The following is a 19,324-nucleotide window of genomic DNA, read 5'->3' on the forward strand; positions in this document are numbered from 1 at the left end:
GGAGCATTGAATGGTGATGACGAAGTTGGTGAAAGGACAGGTGTAGAATTTGTCATACTTGCAAGGATTAAGAACCAGGAGAGAGGCGTGGGGAGAGACAAGTGGACAAGGGAGTCATATAGAGAGTGATTCTGATGAGCGAAAGCAGAGAGGGAGGGGAAACAAATATGTGATGAATGGTAGCATCCTACCAGAGATGGTGGAAGCTACAGAGAATGAAATACTGGATACAGAAGCTCACCGGTGGTAGATAAGGTCAAGGGGAACCCAATCCCTGTTGTGACTGCAGGAAAATGAGTTAGGGGCAGATGTGCTGGAAATGGAAGAGATGTGGGTGAGGGCAGCATTGATAGTCATGGAAGAAAACCCCAAACTTTGGAGGAAAAAAAGAGGACATCTCAGATGTTCTAGAATGGAAGCTCATCCTGAGAACAAATGCGGTGGACAAGGGGGAATTGAGTTTGAGAAGTAAAATCTGCATTATTCAGAGCAAAATTTGTGGCAAGATTAGAGGTGATGCCCAGTGTAGAAACTCTAAAACTTGTAATTTAGCAATAATCTTTCTTCAAAATGCACTGTATTTACTCACCTTGCATCTCCTTTCAGAATTAGGGTCATCAATGTTGTGGAAGCTATTTTCATCAATTTCCCCCAGCCATACATGTTCACCGAGACCCACTAAGCAGTTGGGATTGCCTCTACAGTTGCGTCTACATTGGGAAAGCAAATATTAAAATGAAAACCTTGAATAAATCTTGAAGGCAATTATTAAAATACAGTTTTAGTGAGAAAACAAGATGATCCAATTATGGTATCTAATGTAATTCCAGAATCAAACTGTAATTACCTCACTCCCAAAATTGTTCCAATATGTAAAACATTGAGCTAACCACAGCAAATGGACTTTATTTGATTCTAATCTCTACAGGGGATAAAAAGCTTTGAAATCTTCACTCATGAGAATCAGAAAGGTCAGGATGTATGAAGGAATGATGAAATAAGAATGGAAAAGCAACTGGAGCTTCCATTTCCAATCCCCACTCAATTACCTATTCTACCTATCCCTAAATCAGTCCACATCCAACAATGCACAAAACCCCTACTACCACACCACCACATGGACCTTCTTTAGTCTACAGATCAGTCTCTGATCCAACCTGCAGTTAGCCTCCAGATAATCATATCCAATATACAGCCAGTTTCTGGACCACTCCAACTATCTCCCAGCCAAAAGCTAGAAAAAGAAAATGAATCTCAAGGTTGTATATGGTGATGTATATGTACTTTGGTAATACATTTACTTCTAACTTTTTGAACTTTGAACGACTCAACCCACCACCTAGGCCTTCCCCACTATTATTTACTGGTCCCACATTATTTACTTCTGTCCACATCTGAGTGCAGTGCCACTTCCTACCAGCACCATCCTGCAGGTCCCTTTAATTTCTCGCCACCTTCCTCCAAATCTGGCTCAAACCTTTACCTTTACTTCACATGCAAGTTACTGGACTACTATCCATTAATGCAGTTCTGTTTCTGATTATAGGCTTTCAGACAACGAAAAAAAGATCAATTTACATATATCTGCTGTTTCCCATTTGCCAGTCAACTTTCTAACTACACCAATATATTATTCCCTATACCACAAGCTTACATGTAACAATCCAGATTCCTCTATCCTGACCCATTTACAGGTTACGTCTACCAGAAGCAGCAGTGTAGGAGGGGATAGCCCTGGAAGTGTATACAACTGACTTTTGGTTTCATGAACCCTCGAAGTCAGAACTAAAACATGGACAAGGACATCAAACCTCCCCAACCAATGTATCAGTGCACTACCTTGATGAATATTTGGTAAAAACACTGAAAGTAGCAAGACAATAGGTATGAGAAGTTCAAAGCTGTTCACTAAGAGAACACAGTAATACCAATAATGACCAAGACTGTCCTAGCTTTGAAAGGCATGGAAATGCAGCAGATGATAAGTGCACAAGAATAATCTACAGTATTTGACCTCATTCTCACCAATCTATCCTGTTTCAGACAAATTTGACCATGAAAATAGATCTAATCAACAATTTGCAGTCCTTTTAGATCCAGTTGAGAATGATGGGAGACAACAGAACAGCCATAAGATTGGAGGTGGTCCAAGACATGCTCATCTTCAATGATGGCAGGACTTAGTATACAATTGCTGCTAACATCAAATGGATCATCCATTTTTGCTTCTTCCCGAGATCCTCATCATTACAAACACCAGCTTTCAAATCATTCTCATTTGCTCCATGGGATATTATATAACCATATAACAATTACAGCACGGAAACAGGCCACCTCGGCCCTTCTAGTCCATGCCAAACTCATACTCTCACCTAGTGCCACCGACCTGCACTCAGCCCATAACCCTCCATTCCTTTCCTGTCCATATAGCTGTCCAGTTTAACTTTAAATGACAACATCGAACCTGCCTCAACCACTTCTGCTGGAAGCTTGTTCCACAGAGCCACCACTCCCTGAGTAAAGAAGTTCCTCCTCATGTTACCCCTAAACTTTTGCCCTTTAACTCTCAACTCATGTACTCTTGTTTGAATCTTCCCCCACTCTCAATGAAAAAATCCTATTCACGTCAGCTCTATCTATCCCTCTCATAATTTTAAATACCTCTATCAAGTCCCCCCCATCAACCTTCTACGTTCCAAAGAATAAAGACCCAACTTGTTCAACCTTTCTCTGTAACCCAGGCAACATTCTAGTAAACCTTCTCTGTACTCTCTCTATTTTGTTGACATCTTTCCTATAATTTGGTGACCAAAACTGTACACAATACTCCAAATTTGGCCTCACCAATGCCTTGTACAATTTCAACATTACATCCCAACTCCTATACTCAATGCTCTGATTTATAAAGGCCAGCATACCAAAAGCTTTCTTCACCACCCTACCCACATGAGATTCCACCTTCAGGGAACTATGCACCATTATTCCTAGATCCTTCTGTTCTACTGCATTCTTTAATGCCCTACCATTTACCATGTACGTCCTATCTTGATTAGCCCTACCAAAATGTAGTACCTCATATTTATCAGCATTAAACTCCATCTGCCATCTTTCAGCCCACTCTGGCCTAAATCTCTCTGCAAGCTTTGAAAACCTACTTCATTATCCACAACTCCACGTATCTTAGTATCATCTGCATACTTAATCATCCAATTTACCACCCTATCATCCAGATCATTAATGTATGTGACAAATAACATTGGACCCAGTACAGATCCCTGAGGCACACCACTAGTCTCCGGCCTCCAATCTGACAAACAGTTTTCCATCACCACTCTCTGGCGTCTCCCATCCAGCCATTGCTGAATCCATTATACTACTTCAATATTAATACCTAACGATTGAACCTTCCTAACCAACCTTCCGTGTGGGACCTTGTCAAAGGCATTACTGAAGTCCATATAGACAACATCCACCGCTTTACCCTTGTCAACATTCCTAGTAACCTCTTCAAAAAATTCAATAAGATTTGTCAAACATGACCTTCCACGCACAAATCCATGTTGACTGTTCCTAATCAGACCCTGTCTATCCAGATAATTATACATACCATCTCTAAGAATACCTTCCATCAATTTACCCACCACTGACGTCAAACTCACAGGCTGATAATTGCTAGGTATACTCTTAGAACCCTTTTTAAACAATGGAACAACATGAGCAATACGCCAGTCATAAGACCATAAGACAAAGGAGCAGAAGTCGGCCATTTGGCCCATCGAGTCTGCTCCGCCATTTTATCATGAGCTGATCCATTCTCCCATTTAGTCCCACTCCCCCACCTTCTCACCATAACCTTTGATGCCCTGGCTACTCAGATACCTATCAATCTCTGCCTTAAATACATCCAATGACTTGGCCTCCACTGCTGCCCGTGGCAAGAAATTCCATAGATTCACCACTCTCTGACTAAAAAAATTTCTTCGCATTTCTGTTGAATGGGCGCCCTTCAATCCTTAAGTCATGCCCTCTCGTACTAGACTCCCCCATCATAGGAAACAACTTTGCCACATCCACTCTGTCCATGCCTTTCAACATTCTCCCCTCATTCTTCTAAACACCAAGGAATACAGTCCAAGAGCGGACAAATGTTCCTCATATGATAACCCTCTCATTCCCGGAATCATTCTAGTGAATCTTCTCTGTACCCTCTCCAACATCAGCACATCCTTTTTTAAATAAGGAAACCAAAACTGCCCACAGTACTCCAAGTGAGGTCTCACCAGGGCCTTATAGAGCCTCAACATCACATCCCTGCTCCTATACTCTATTCCTCTAGAAATGAATGCCAACATTGCATTCGCCTTCTTCACTACTGACTCAGCCCCGAGGTTAACTTTAAGGGTATCCTGTATGAGGACTCCCAAGTCCCGTTGCATCTCAGAACTTTGAATTCTTTCCCCATTTAAATAATAGTCTGCCCGTTTACTTTTTCTGCCAAAGTGCATAACCATACACTTTCCAACATTGTACTTCATTTGCCACTTCTCTGCCCATTCTTCCAATCTATCCAAGTCTCTCTGCAGACTCTCCGTTTCCTCAGTACTACCAGCCCCTCCACCTATCTTCGTATCGTCAGCAAACTTAGCCACAAAGCCATCTATTCCATAATCCAAATCGTTGATGTACAATGTAAAAAGAAGCGGCCCCCAACACGGACCCCTGTGGAACACCACTGGTAACCGGCAGCCAACCAGAATAGGATCCCTTTATTCCCACTCTCTGTTTCCTGCCAATCAGCCAATGCTCTATCCACGTATGTAACTTTCCCATAATTCCATGGGCTCTTATCTTAAGTAGCCTCATGTGTGGCACCTTGTCAAAGGCCTTCTGAAAATCCAAATATACAACATCCACTGAATCTCCCTTGTCTAGCCTACTGGTAATTTCCTCAAAAAATTGTAATAGGTTTGTCCGGCAGGATTTTCCTTTAAGGAACCCATGCTGAGTTCTGCCCATCTTGTCATATGCTTCCAGGCACTCTGTAACCTCATCCTTGACAATCGACTCCAACAACTTCCCAACCAGCGATGTCAAGCTAACAGGTCTATAATTTCCTTTTTGCTTTCTTGCTCCCTTCTTAAATAGCGGAGTGACATTCGCAATCTTCCAGTCCTCCAGAACCATGCCAGAATCTATCGACTTTTGAAAGATCATCACTAATGCCTCCGCAATCTCCACAGCTACTTCCTTCAGAACACACGGGTGCATTCCACCTGGTCCGGGAGATTTATCTATCTTTAGACTATTCAGCTTCCTGAGTACTTTCTCTGTCATAATTGTGACTGCGCACACTTCTCTTCCCTGCCACCCTTGAGTGTCCGGTATACTGCTGTCTTCCTCAGTGAAGACTGATGCAAAATACTCCTTCAGTTCCTCTGCCATCTCCTTATCTCCCATTACAATTTCTCCAGCATCATTTTCTATCGGTCCTATATCTACTCTCACCTGTCTTTTACTCTTTATATACTTGAAAAAGCTTTTAGTATCCTCTTTGATATTATTTGCTAGCTTCCTTTTATAGTTAATCTTTTCCCTCTTAATGACCTTCTTGGTTTCCTTTTGTAAGGTTTTAAAAACTTCCCAATCCTCTGTCTTCCCACTAATTTTTGCTTCCTTGTATGCCCTCTCTTTTGCTTTAACTTTGGCTTTGACTTCTCTTGTCAACCACGGTTGCATCCTTTTTCCACTCGAAAATGTCTTCTTTTTTGGAATATACCTGTCTTGCACCTTCCTCACTTCTTGCATAAACTCCAGCCACTGCTGCTCTGCTGTCTTTCCCACCACTGTCCCTTTCCAGTCAACTTTGGCCAGTTCCTCCAGCACCATCCCCGTTTCTATTGACATTTGAAATATTTCTGTTGGAGCCCCTGCCATTTCCACACTAACTTCACTCAATGTCCTAGGGAATATCCTGTCAGGACCCGGAAACTTAGCCACTTTTATATTCCTTAAAAGCTCCAGTCCTACTTGATTAATCATCATAGTTTCCATAATTTCCCTACCCGTTTCCCTTATCTTACACAATTCAATATCCTTCTCCTTAGTGAATACCGAAGAAAAGAAATTGTTAAGAATCTCCCCCATCTCTTTTGGCTCCACAATAGCCGTCCACTCTGATTCTCTAAGGGACCAATTTTATCCCTCACTATCCTTTTGCTATTTATATAACGATAGAAACCCTTGGGGATTTATTTTCACCTTATTTGACAAAGCAACCTCATGTCTTCTTTTAGCTTTTCTAATTTCTTTCTTAAGATTCCTTCTACATTCTTTATATTCCTCGAGCACCTCATTTACTCCATGCTTTCTATATTTCCAATATTTCAAGTTTCCAATATCCCTTGAAAGCCATGGCTCTCTCAAATTTTTAATCTTTCCTTTCAACCTAACAGGAACATAAAGATTCTGTACTCTCAAAATTTCACCTTTAAATGACCTCCATTTCTCTATTACTTTACTTTATACTTTATTGTCGCCAAACAATTGATACTAGAACGTACAATCATCACAGCGATATTTGATTCTGCGCTTCCCGCTCCCTACATCCTTCCCATAAAACAAATTGCCCCAATCCACTCCTTCTAAATCCTTTCGCATCTCCTCAAAGTTAGCCTTTTTCCAATCAAAAAATCTCAACCCTGGGTCCAGATCTATCCTTCTCCATAATTATATTGAAACTAATAGCATTGTGATCACTGGACCCAAGTGCTGCCCAACACAAACCTCCATCACCTGACCGATCTCATTCCCTAACAGGAGATCCAACACCGCCTCTTCTCTCGTTGGTACCTCTATGCATTGCTGCAAAAAAAAACTATCCTGCACACATTTTACAAACTCCAAACCATCCAGCCCTTTTACAGTATGGGCTTCCCAGTCTATGTGTGGAAAATCAAAATCTCCCACAATCACAACCTTGCGCCTACTACTAATATCTGCTATCTCCTTACAAATTTGCTCCTCCAATTCTCGTTCCCCATTTGGTGGTCTATAATACCGCACCTTTCCCATTCCTCAATTCCACCCAAATAGCCTCCCTAGATGAGCCCTCTAATCTATCCTGCCAGAGTACCACTGTAATATTTTCTCTGACAAGCAATGCAACCCCTCCCCCTCTTGTCCCTCCAATTCTATCACACCTGAAGCAATTAAATCCAGGAATATTTAGTTGCCAAACACACCCCTCCTGTAACCATGTTTCACTAATAGCTACCACATCATACTTCCAGGTATCAGTCCATACTTTAAGCTCATCCACCTTTCTTACAATGCTCCTAGCATTAAAATAAATGCATTTAAGAAATTGTCCACCTCCTACTCTCTGTTTATCACTAACTGTGCAAACAATTTTACTATTTTCTTTTTCTTCCTTCTTCCCTACATCTGTTCCTACACTCTGGTTCCTCTCCCCCCCCGTATCTAGTTTAAATCCACTGGAGCCTCTCTTGCAAACCTACCCGCAAGAATATTTGTCCCCCTCCAGTTCAGATGCAGACTGTCCCGCCGGAACAGGTCCCAGCTTCCCTGGAAAACTGCCCAATTATCTATAAATCTGAAGCCCTCCCTCCTGCACCATGCCTTCAGCCACATGTTGATCTGCGCTACCTTACTATTTCTAAACCTGCCTGCACGTGGCACTGATAGCAATCCTGAGATGGCTACGCTGGAAGTTCTGTCCTTTCACTTGGCGCCTAACTCCCTAAACTCACCTTTCAGGACCTCCACACTCTTCCTACCCATGTCATTGGTCCCTACATGGACCACGACATCCGGCTGCTCACCTTCCCTCTTGAGACTACCGAGAAATATCAAGAAACAATTGACAGTTCTTAACACAACAAAGAATATATAAACAGATACATCTGGCTGAAGTATTGAAGACTTCCATTCCAAACCAGCTGTACCTCAAGCTAAGCTGTTCAAGTACAGCCACAACACTGGTAATGTACTGGCAATATAAAAGAAACCACATTATAAATACTGGGGGATCACGGATGATGCCATCATGTTATAGTTATCAATAAGCTTGCTTAACCAAACCCACTTATGGCTTAAGCAAGTTCTCCCAGTTGCAGGTATCATTATGTGGATCAAGGAAATGTGGTGCAAGTGACTGGCCTGAATATCAAACCATCACTTGACTGAGACGAGAACTAAAGAGCCCTGTTAAAGCCATTAGGTACCAACAGAAAAGCTCAATAATAACTGGATTCTTCAAAATATTCCAACCCAAGATTACCACTTAATATTGCTACTAACACAGGGTCAGAGTCTCATCATGGAAGTTACAAAGCATGGATAATACTTAAGCATTGACTACTAAATGGCAAGTGATATGTATATCACAGGAATGCTGAGCAATGATTATTTCCAATAAGAAACCCTTTAACAGAATTCACACAATTAACATCCTAAACACCATTGACCAGAAATTCAAATGAAGCAAGCAGATATGAATATTGTGGCTACTAAAGTAATCAGAAATTAGGTCTCCTGCAAGGAATAACTCATCCGTCGACACCCCAAGGCCTTTTTACCACCTACAAGGCACAAGTTAGAAGCATAATGGAATACTACCCACCTTCCTGGATGAAAAAAAAACGTTCCACCACCAAAAGCTCAACACCATTCAGGACACAACTGCCCACTTTTCTAAAACCTGAACCACATCCTAAAGATGACTCCCTCTACAATCAGCATCCCGTGGGTGCAATATACACTAAAGAATCATACAGAATGTTAAAAGACTCTTCAGCCATCAAGCACTCACCTACACTAATCCTATTTTTACCTTCCACATTCAACTAGCCCCGATATTATCACCCACTGACAAACTACCAGCAATTTATAGTGGAAATTAACCTCCCCACCCATGTCTTTGAGATGAGGGAGGAAATCATACCACACAGACTAAAGCCATAAGACACTGGAAGAATTGCAAACTCCACAAAGACTGCACCAGAGATCAGTATAGGGCCCAGGTTGCTGGAGCTGAGGCAGCAGCTCTACCAGTTACATCACAGTGCCATCCATTTATAAAAATGTACTGCAATTACAGTTGCAAGAGAAAGTTTGTGAATCCTTTCCAATTACGTGGTTTTAGACCATAATACAAAGGAGCAGATTCAGGCCCGATTCCATCAGGTCTGCTCCGCCATTTCATCATGGCTGATCCATTTTCCCTCTTAGCCCTAATCTGCTGCCTTCTCCCCTTATCCCTTCATGTCCTGATTGGTCAAGAATCTATCAACCTCTGCCTTATATATATCCAATGACTTGGACTCCAGAGCCATCCATGGCAATGAATTTCACAGATTAACCACTCTCTGACTAAAAGAATTCCTCATCTCCGTTCTAAAAGGACGCCACTGCATTCTGAGGTTGTGTCCTCTGCGGGGGCGGGGTGGCCAAGGCGAGAGCAGTGGGGGTGCATGAGCAGGGGAGACTGGTTTATTGATACTGAGTGGGAAATTCTTTCATTACAGCAGAGACATTTAAAAACACAGTTGGTGTGCAGACTTACCTGGTAATAAAGTACAGAATAAATATACACAATAATAGTTTACCAATGTGCAATAATTGCAACAATAATGTACAAAGTAATAAAACAGAGACTAGTATACTGTGATGTGTGTTTGGTAGGAAAGATTTTCTGTAATGATCATTGTGACAGTGGACCTGAATGAGTCTGTTCGAAAGGGTGCTTCGCTTCTTATTCAGTAGGTCATGAAGAGGATGTGTCAGATTGTCCATAATGGATAACAGTTTTAGTCATAGTCATACTTTATTGATCCCGGGGGAAATTGGTTTTCGTTACAGTTCCACAATAAGTAATTAAATAGTAATAAAACCATAAATAATTAAATAGTAATATGTAAATTATGCCAGGAAATAAGTCCAGGACCAGTCTATTGGCTCAGGGTGACCCTCCAAGGGAGGAGTTGTAAAGTTTGATGGCTACAGGCAGGAATGACTTCCCATGACGCTCAGTGTTGCATCTCGGTGGAATGAGTCTCTGGCTGAATGTACTCCTGTGCCCAACCAGTCCATTATGTAGTGGATGGGAGACATTGTCCAAGATGGCATGCAACTTGGACAGCATCCTCTTTTCAGACACCACCGTCAGAGTGTCCAGTTCCATCCCCACAACATCACTGGCCTTACGAATGAGTTTGTTGATTCTGTTGGTGTCTGCTACCCTCAGCCTGCTGCCCCAGCACACAGCAGTGACCTCCTTTCCACCACTAACTCAAAAGAGTCCGGGTTGTAGCCAAGGACAGATCCAGTCTTTCTGAAGAGTTTATTTAGCCTTTTTGTACCACCAGCACCCATACTGCTCTCCTAAAATAAAGCTGCAAAGAAGACTGCACTCACTACAACTGACTGGTAAAGGATCTCCAACATCCTGCTGCACATATTGAAGGATCTCAGCTTCCTCTGCTCATCCTCCTCTTGTAAACAGCCTTGGAGTTGGTTTTCCAGTCAAGTCTCTTGTCGAGGTGAACACCCAAGTATTTGTACTCCTCCACCACCGCAACAGCTTCTCCCAGAAAGTATACAGGACTCGTCACAGTCCTCTTCATCCTACAATCAATCACCATCTCCCTGGTTTCGGCCATATTCACGAGCAGGTGATTCCTTTAGGGAATTCTGCATAAGCAATCCCAAGTCCTTTAGCACCGCAGTTTTTTGTATTTTCTCTCCATTTAGAAAATAGTCATCCCTTTCATTTCTTCTACCAAAGTGCATAACCGTATATTTCCTGACTCTGTATTCCATCTGCCATTTCTTTGCCTAGGTCCTTCTGTAGCCTTTCTACTTCCTCAAAACTACCAGACCCTCCACCTCCCTTCATATCATCCACAAACTTGGCCACAAAGCCATCAATTCCATCATCCATGTCAATGACACATAATGTAAAAAGAAGTGGTCTCAACGCAGACCCCTGTGGAACACCACTAGTCAATGGCAGCCAACCAGAAAAGGATCCTTTATGTCCCACTCTTTGCCTCCTGCCAGTCAACCACTATTTTATCCATGCTTGGATCTTCCCTGCAATACCATGGGTTCATAAATTATAAAGCAGTCTCATGTGTGGCACCTTGTCAAAGGCCTTCTGAAAATCCAAATACACAACATTAACTAATTCTCCTTTGTCTATTCTTCAAAGAATCCCAACAGATTTATCAGGCAAGATTTTCTCTTGAGGAAACCATGCTGACTATGGCCTTTATTATCACGTGTCCAAGTACTCTGAAACCACATGTTTAACAATCCACTCCAACATCTTCCCACTAACTTCTCACTAACTTTTGCTGTATTATTTGCCCTCTCTTTGGCTTTTATGTTGGCTTTGACTTCTTTTGTTAGCGACAGTTATGTCATCTTGCCTATAGAATACTTCCTCTTTGGGATGTATATATCCCAAGCCTTCTGAATTGCTCCCAGAAATCCCAGCCAATGCTGCTCTGCTGTCATCCCTGCCAATCAATTCTGGCCAACTCCTCTTTCATGCCTCTGAAATTCCCTTTACTCTACTGTAATACTGATACATCTGACTTTACCTTCTCCTTCTCAAAATTCAGAGTGAATTCAATCATATTATGATCACTTGCCCCTCAGGATTATTTTACCTTAAGCTCTCTAATCAATTCCAGATCATTGCACAACACCCAATCCAGAACAGCTGATCCCCTAGTGGGATCAACCACGAGCTGCTCTGAAAAGCCATTTCATAGGCACTCTAGAAATTTCACCTCTTGGAATCCAGCACCAACCAGATTTTCCCCATCTACCTGCGTATTGAAATCCATGACTAATTGCTCTTTTGGCATGCATTTTCTATCTCCCGTTGTAATTTGTAGACCTTGTCTTTACTGTTTGGGGGGCTGTACATCAACACCCATCAGGGTCTCTTTACCCTTACCAATTCCTTAGCTCTATCCACAATGATTCAACACCCTCTGACCCTATGTGACCTCTTTTTAATTATTTGATTTCATTTTTTACCAACAGAGCATTGCCACCCTCTCTGCCTTCCTGCCTGGCCATTCGATAAAATCACTTGATTCTGGCATTTTCCCCCAGGACTGAAAGATTGCAAATGTCACTCCACTCTTTAGGAAGGGAGGAAGGCAAATAAAAGGAAACTATAGGCCAATTAGCTTAACACTGGTGGTTGGGAAAGTGTTGGAGTCTGTTATTAAGGACAAGGTTTTGAGGTACTTGGAGACTAATGATAAAATAAGTCAAGGTCAGCATGGTTTCTGTAAAGGGAAATCTTGCCTGACAAATCTGTTAATGAGTTCTTCGAGGAAGTAATAAGCATGGTGAACAAAGGAGAGGCAGTGGATGTCATTTACTTGATTTTCAGAATGTATTTGATAAGGTGCCACACATATGGCTACTTAACAAGATTAAATCCTATGGCATTATAGGAAAGATACAGGCATAGGTAGAGTGGGAATAACTGAATCCTTTTCTGGTTGGCTGCCAGTATCTAGCGGTGTTCTGAGGGGTCACTACTGGAAACACTCTTTTCACATCGTTTGTCAATGATATGAATAATGAAATTGATGGCTTTGTGGCAAAATTTGCAGATGATACAAAGATAGGTGGAGAGGTAGGTAGTGCTGGGGAAGCAATGCTAGTACAACAGGACTTACACAAATTGGAAAAATGGGCAAAAAGACAGCAGATGAACACAGTGTTGGGAAATGTATGATAATGCATTTTGGTAAAAGGAATAAAACTGGGGTCTATTATCTAAATGGGAGAAGGTTCAAACATCAGAGGTGCAGAGGGACTTGGGAGTCCTCATGCAAGACTCCCAGAAGGTTAATTTACAGGTTAAGTCTGTGGTAAAGAAGGCAAATGCAATGTTGGCATTTATTTCAAGGGGAATAGAATATAAAAACAAGAAGATAATGCTGAGGCTTTGTAAGACACTAATCAGACCGCACTTGGAGTGTTGTCAACAGTTTTGGGCCCCAAATCTCAGAAGGGATGTGTTATCATTGGAGACAGTCCAGAAGAGGTTCACTAGGATGATTCTGGGAATGAAGGAGTTAACATATGAAGAGCATTTGGCAGCTTTGGGCCTGTACTCACTGGAATTTAGAAGAATGCAGGGGGATCTCATTGAAACCTATCGAATGTTGAAAGGAATAGATAGGGTGGATGTGGAAAGGATGTTTCTTCGGGTGGGAGTATCCAGAACTAGAGAGCACAGCCTTAAAATTGAAGGGCAACCTTTTAAAACAGAGATAAGGAATGTTTTTTTGCCAGAGACTGGCGAATCTGTGGAATGCTTTGCCAAAGACTTTGGTGGAGGCCAAGTCCATGGGTAAATTTAAGGCAGAAGTTGATAGTTTCCTGATTGGTCAGGACATCAAAGGATCTGGTGAGAAGGCAAGTGTATGGGGTTGAGTGGGATCTGGGAACAGCCGTGATGGAATGGTGGAGGAGACTCAATGGCGTATTTCTTATGGCATTCCTTGGACATTAAGTTCCCAGCTATAACCTTCTTTCAGCCATGATTCAGTGCTACTTTCAACATCATACATGCCAGTCTATAACTGTGCTACAAGTTCATCTACCTTGTTCCATCTGCTGCACGCATTCAAATATAACACTTTCAGTCCTGCATTCATTACTCGTAAAATAGGGTCTGCTCTTCATCTAAGTCACAATAACACACAAACATAATCTGCCTAAACTAAAAACACACAAACAATTGTACCTGTTATGTGTTTATTGAACACATTATTTAATCATTCAGTCCAGGCTGGAAAAAATGTGAACCCTTGTACTTAATAACTGGTAGAACCTCCTTTAGCAGCAATAACCTCCACCAAATGTTTCCTGTAGCTGCTGATCAGACTTGTACAGTGGCAAGGAGGAATTTTAGACTATTCCTCCATACAAACCTGTGTCAGTTCATCAATATTTTTGGGATACCTTACGTGAACAGCTACCTTCAGGTCATCCCACTGCTACCCAGAAGGAATACAAAATGTGGCCTCATTGCGATAGTACAGCAGACCATGGATTGGCATGTCAGAATGGGAATGGGAAGTGGAATTAAAATGGGGAGCCACTGGGAGATCCCATTTCTTCTGGCAGATGGTATATAGGTTCTCGGCAAAGCAGTCTCCCAATCTACGTTGGGTCTCACCAATGTACAGGAAGCCACACCAGGAGCATCGGACACAGTATATGACCCCAACAGACTCACAGGTAAAGTGTCGCCCAATCTGGAAGGGCTGTTTGGGGCCCTGAAAGGTAATGCAGGAGGAGGTACAGGGACAGAAGTAGCACTTGCTTTGCTTGCAAGGGTAAGTGCCAGGAGGAAGATCAATGGGGAGGGACGAATGGTCAAGGGAGCTGCATGGGGAGCGATCCCTGCAGAAAGCAGGAAGTGGCGGGGGGCGGGGGGGAGGGAAGGATATGTTTGGTGGGGGATACTGTTAGAGATGGCAGATGTTCCCGAGAATTATTTGTTGGATGCAGAGACGGTGGGGTGGTAGGTGAGGACAAGAGGAACCCTATCCCTGATAGGGTGGCGGAAGGATGGGGTGAGAGCAGACGTGCATGAAATGGAAGAGTTGCGGTTGACGGTGGAGGAAGAGAAGCCCTTTTTTGAAAAATGAGGACATCGCCTTCATTCTGGAATGAAAAGCCACATCCTGAGAGCAGATGCGGCAGAGACAGAGGAATTGAGAGAAGGGGATGGCATTTTTACAATTAACAGGGTGGGAAAAGGTATAGTGCAGGTAGCTGTGAGAGTCTGTAGGTTTATAATAGACATCAGGAGATAAGCTGTCTCCAAAGATAGAGACAAAGAGATCAAGAAAGGGGAGGAAGGTGTCAGAAATGGGCCAGGCAAATTTGAGGGCAAGGTGGAAGTTGGAAGTAAGAAGTAAAATTGATGAAGTCGACGAGCTCCGCATGGGTGCAGGAAGCAGGGAGTTGTTCAAAGCTGCCCTCAACCACATCTCTTCCATTCCTTTCCTCCACATTAATGCAACCCTCAACCACATCTCTTCCATTTCACGCACATACGCTCTCACCCCATCCTCCCACCACTCTACTAGGGATAGGGTTCCTCATCCTCACTTACCACCCTGCACCCTCCACATCCAGCGTATAATTCTCCATAACTTCCACCATCTCCAATGGGATTCCACTACCAAGCACATCTTTCTCTCCCCTCACCCCACTTTCTGCTTTCCGCAGGGATCACTCCCCATGCAATTCCCTTGTCTATTTGCTCCTCCCCACTGATCGCCCTCCTGGCACTTATCCTTGCAAGCAGAACAAGTGCTACACCTGCCCCTACACCACCTCCCTCACTACTATTCATGGCCCCACACAGTTCTTCCAAGTGAGGCGACATTTCACTTGTAAGTCTGTTGGGGTCATATACTGTGTCTGGTGCTCCCAGTGTGGCCATCTGTATACTGGTGAGACCCAACATAGATTGGATGATCACTTCGCCAAGCACCTATGCTCCATCCACCACAAGAAGCGGAATCTCCCAGTGGCCATCCATTTTAATTCCACTTCCCATTCCAATATGTCAATCCATGGCCTCCTCTACTGTCACGATGAGGACATAGAACATAGAATAGTACAGCACAGTACAGGCCCTTCGGCCCACAATGTTGTGCCGACCCTCAAACCCTGCCTCCCATATAACCCCCACCTTGAATTCCTCCATATACCTGTCTAGTAGTCTCTTAAATTTCACTAGTGTATCTGCCTCCACCACTGACTCAGGCAGTGCATTCCATGCACCAACCACTCTCTGAGTAAAAAACCTTCCTCTGATATCCCCCTTGAACTTCCCACCCCTTACCTTAAAGCCATGTCCTCTTGTATTGAGCAGTGCTGCCCTGGGGAAGAGGCGCTGGCTATCCACTCTATCTATTCCTCTTAATATCTTGTATACCTCTATCATGTCTCCTCTCATCCTCCTCCTCTCCAAAGAGTAAAGTCCTAGCTCCCTTAATCTCTGATCATAATGCATACTCTCTAAACCAGGCAGCATCCTGGTAAATCTCCTCTGTACCCTTTCCAATGCTTCCACATCCTTCCTATAGTGAGGCAACCAGAACTGGGCACAGTACTCCAAGTGTGGCCTAACCAGAGTTTTATAGAGCTGCATCATTACCTTGCAACTCTTAAACTCTATCCCTCAACTTATGAAAGTTAAGACCCCACAAGCTTTCTTAACTACCCTATCTACCTGTGAGGCAACTTTCAGGGACATGTACCCCCAGATCCCTCTGCTCCTCCACACTACCAAGTATCCTGCCATTTACTTTGTACTCTGCCTTGAAGTTTGTCCATCCAAAGTGTACCACCTCACACTTCTCCGGGTTGAACTCTATCTGCCACTTCTCAGCCCACTTCTGCATCCTATCAATGTCTCTCTGCAATCTTCGACAATCCTCTACACTATCTACAAAACCACCAACCTTTGTGTCGTCTGCAAACTTGCCAACCCACCCTTCTACCCCCACATCCAGGTCGTTAATAAAAATCATGAAAAGTAGAGGTCCCAGAAACGATCCTTGTGGGACACCACTAGTCACAACCCTCCAATCCGAATGTACTCCCTCCACCACAACCCTCTGCCTTCTGCAGGCAAGCCAATTCTGAATCCACCCGGCCAAACTTCCCTGGATCCCATGCCTGACTTTCTGAATAAGCCTACCATGTGGAATCTTGTCAAATGCCTTACTAAAATCCATGTAGGACACACTCAGGTTGAAGGAACAATACCTTATATTCTGTCTGGGTAGCCTCCAACCTGATGGTATGAATGTCGATTTCTTGAATTTCCGGTAACGCCCAACCCCCTCCCCCTTTCACCATTCCCCATTCCCTTTTCCTCCTCTCAGCTTATCTCATTGCCTGCTCATCACCTCCCTCTCATGCTCTTCCCCACTTTTTTTCCTTCCATGGCCTTCTGTCCTCTCCTAATAGATTTTCCCATCTCCAGCCCTGTATCTCTTTCACCAATCAACTTTCCAGCTCTTTACTTCACCACTCCCCCTGCCAGTTTCACCTAGCACCTATCCCTCCGCTACGCCCCACAGTTTAAACCAATTCATCTTTTGTTTCTCCAGTCCTGCTGAAAGGTGTTGGCCCCAAATGTCAACTGTACTCTTATCCATAGATGCTGCCTAGCCAGCTGAGTTCCTCCTCCTCCAGCATTTTGTGTGTGTTGTTTGGATTTCCAGCATCTACAGGATTTCTGTATGTGATCTTTTTCAGTCTGGTCTCTACTGTTCTATCTGGCTAACCTTCACTATTTATATATAATTGATATGGGGGTTGTAAATATCCATAGAAGAGAAATTACAATTCTGGAAAAATAGGGTTAGTTAGAATCAGGCATGTTAACCAAGATAGCATTTGTGCAAACATATATGTTTGTTTACTAAAACTGCTTACTAAGTTTAGAGGATCTATGTGCCTAGGTACAATAGCTTTTTAAAATCTTGGAATGTTCCTGTAATAAATGAAGAATCAATAAGGGTAAAGAGTAAACTCCTAGAATCGCAGGCTCAGTAGCTTGATGTAAATTACTGGGAAGTTATTAAAAGGCATCATTAAGATTACCATTTTGATTCCTTCACAAGTTTTACTGAGTTAGTTGATATGTAAAGTTTAAAATTCCTTTAACAAGATAATAATCTTGTACATTTCATCTTATCAAAAATGCAGATGTACCTATTCCTTAACCCCCTGGGTTACTTACATTGACCCGTAGTCTGGAACCTGCCCATTGACACACAACCAGCTTAAAATCAAGAATAAAAAAGAGAACCAGATGCTGAACCACATTTACCTTATAAAGCACGAGAGTGTCATGGGACTGGAATGAATGAAAGTACAGTGTTGAATCAGAAATTTAGAGGTGCATTTTCAAAAATGAAGGATCATCTATAATGACAATAATTTTGGTTGAATTAAGTAACTGGTGTTCTGCAGGGTAATGCTATAGCACTGTTCCTTCTCTACCATATACATTAATGGTCTGAATGAAAGGACTAGGCACATATACAAAAACATTTGCCAGCTAATAGTAATCTTAATGATTACCACTGAATGCGAATGAAGAAAAATTACTATTTGTTCTGCATGCAAAGGGCCAGGAATATGATATTTTATAGCAACAAATTGTGCTTTTATTGAAAGTATGACAAATATGTGAAAAATGATGTGTATGAACTTGAAAATGCTGACGTCAATCCTAGTTAACTACAGTAAATCCTAGTTACACAAAATGAAAAAATGTATGCTGGTCAAAAGATTAACAAAAGATTCTCTAAAGTTAACATTGGTTCCTTACAGACTTGATGACTACAGTGCATGCCAGAATTTTAAAGCTAATGAATATGGCAATGATGGATGCAGAGTATCATTTTCCAAGTTTCTGAAGATTTCGGTGTACAAGAATGAGAAGCAAAATAATCCCAAAATTTAAGAATGGAAGGAAAGATAAACTAGTCAACGATAACTCAGTTAGGCTCACAGCAGTAGTCGGAAAAGTAATGGATTATTAAGTAACAAGGCAGTTAAGTTGGCAGAATGAATCGAGATTTAAAGGGATTAAAGTGTTTGGGGTATGAAGTGAGGACTAGTTAATAGCTCATACGGGACACTGAGGAAGTGATAGAAACTAAAGGGAGGTGATCACTCCTAGGTTGCAAGACGCGGGTAATTGGGTGACTGTCAGAAGGAAAGGAAACGGTACAGAGCACCCCGGTGTCCATTCCATGCAATAATAAGTATACCATTTTGGATACTGTTGAGGGAGCTGCAGTGAGCAGGTCTCTGGCACCGAGTCTGGTGCTGTGGGTCAGAACAGCAGAGAGGTGAAGAGGACTACAGTAGTGATAGGAGATTCCATGGTTAGAGGAATAGAGAGGAGACTGTAGACATGATAGCGACATCCAGATGGTATGTTGTCTCTCAAGTACCAGCATCAGGGTGGTTCAGATCAGATTCACAGCATTCTAAAGGGGGAAGGTGAGCAACCAGAAGTCTTGGTACACTTTGGAACTAAAGACATAGATAGGAAGGGTGAGGAAGTCCTGAAGAGAGATTTTTAGGGATCTAGGCTGAAAGCTGAAAAGCAGGACCTCAAGGGCAGTAATCAATGGATTGCTGCCTGTGCCATGCGCCAGTGAGGAGAAGAATAGAATGACTTGATAGGTTGTGTGGCTGACGAACGGATGCAGGGGGCAGA

The 19,324-nt window shown here is 42.7% G+C and overlaps 1 protein-coding gene across 10 annotated transcripts in view; it reads right to left on the reverse strand.

Annotated features, from left to right (window-relative positions):
* Positions 1-19,324, reverse strand: part of usp48 (ubiquitin specific peptidase 48) — a 227,292-nt gene that overhangs the window by 194,291 nt on the left and 13,677 nt on the right. For 9 of the 10 annotated variants that reach the window (XR_011883341.1, XR_011883340.1, XR_011883342.1 and 6 more), the window contains exon 2: positions 590-710. Coding sequence is in view for 7 of the 10 variants with exons in the window: in XM_072245076.1 (XP_072101177.1) it covers positions 590-710 (121 nt within the window). In the remaining 3 variants the exon portion in view is untranslated. Of the gene's footprint in view, positions 1-589; positions 711-19,324 lie in introns of those variants that run through there. The other variant, XM_072245079.1, reaches the window with a different exon arrangement.

Source organism: Mobula birostris, chromosome 27 (genome assembly GCF_030028105.1).
Source record: "Mobula birostris isolate sMobBir1 chromosome 27, sMobBir1.hap1, whole genome shotgun sequence".
Taxonomy (NCBI): Eukaryota; Metazoa; Chordata; class Chondrichthyes; order Myliobatiformes; family Myliobatidae; genus Mobula; species Mobula birostris.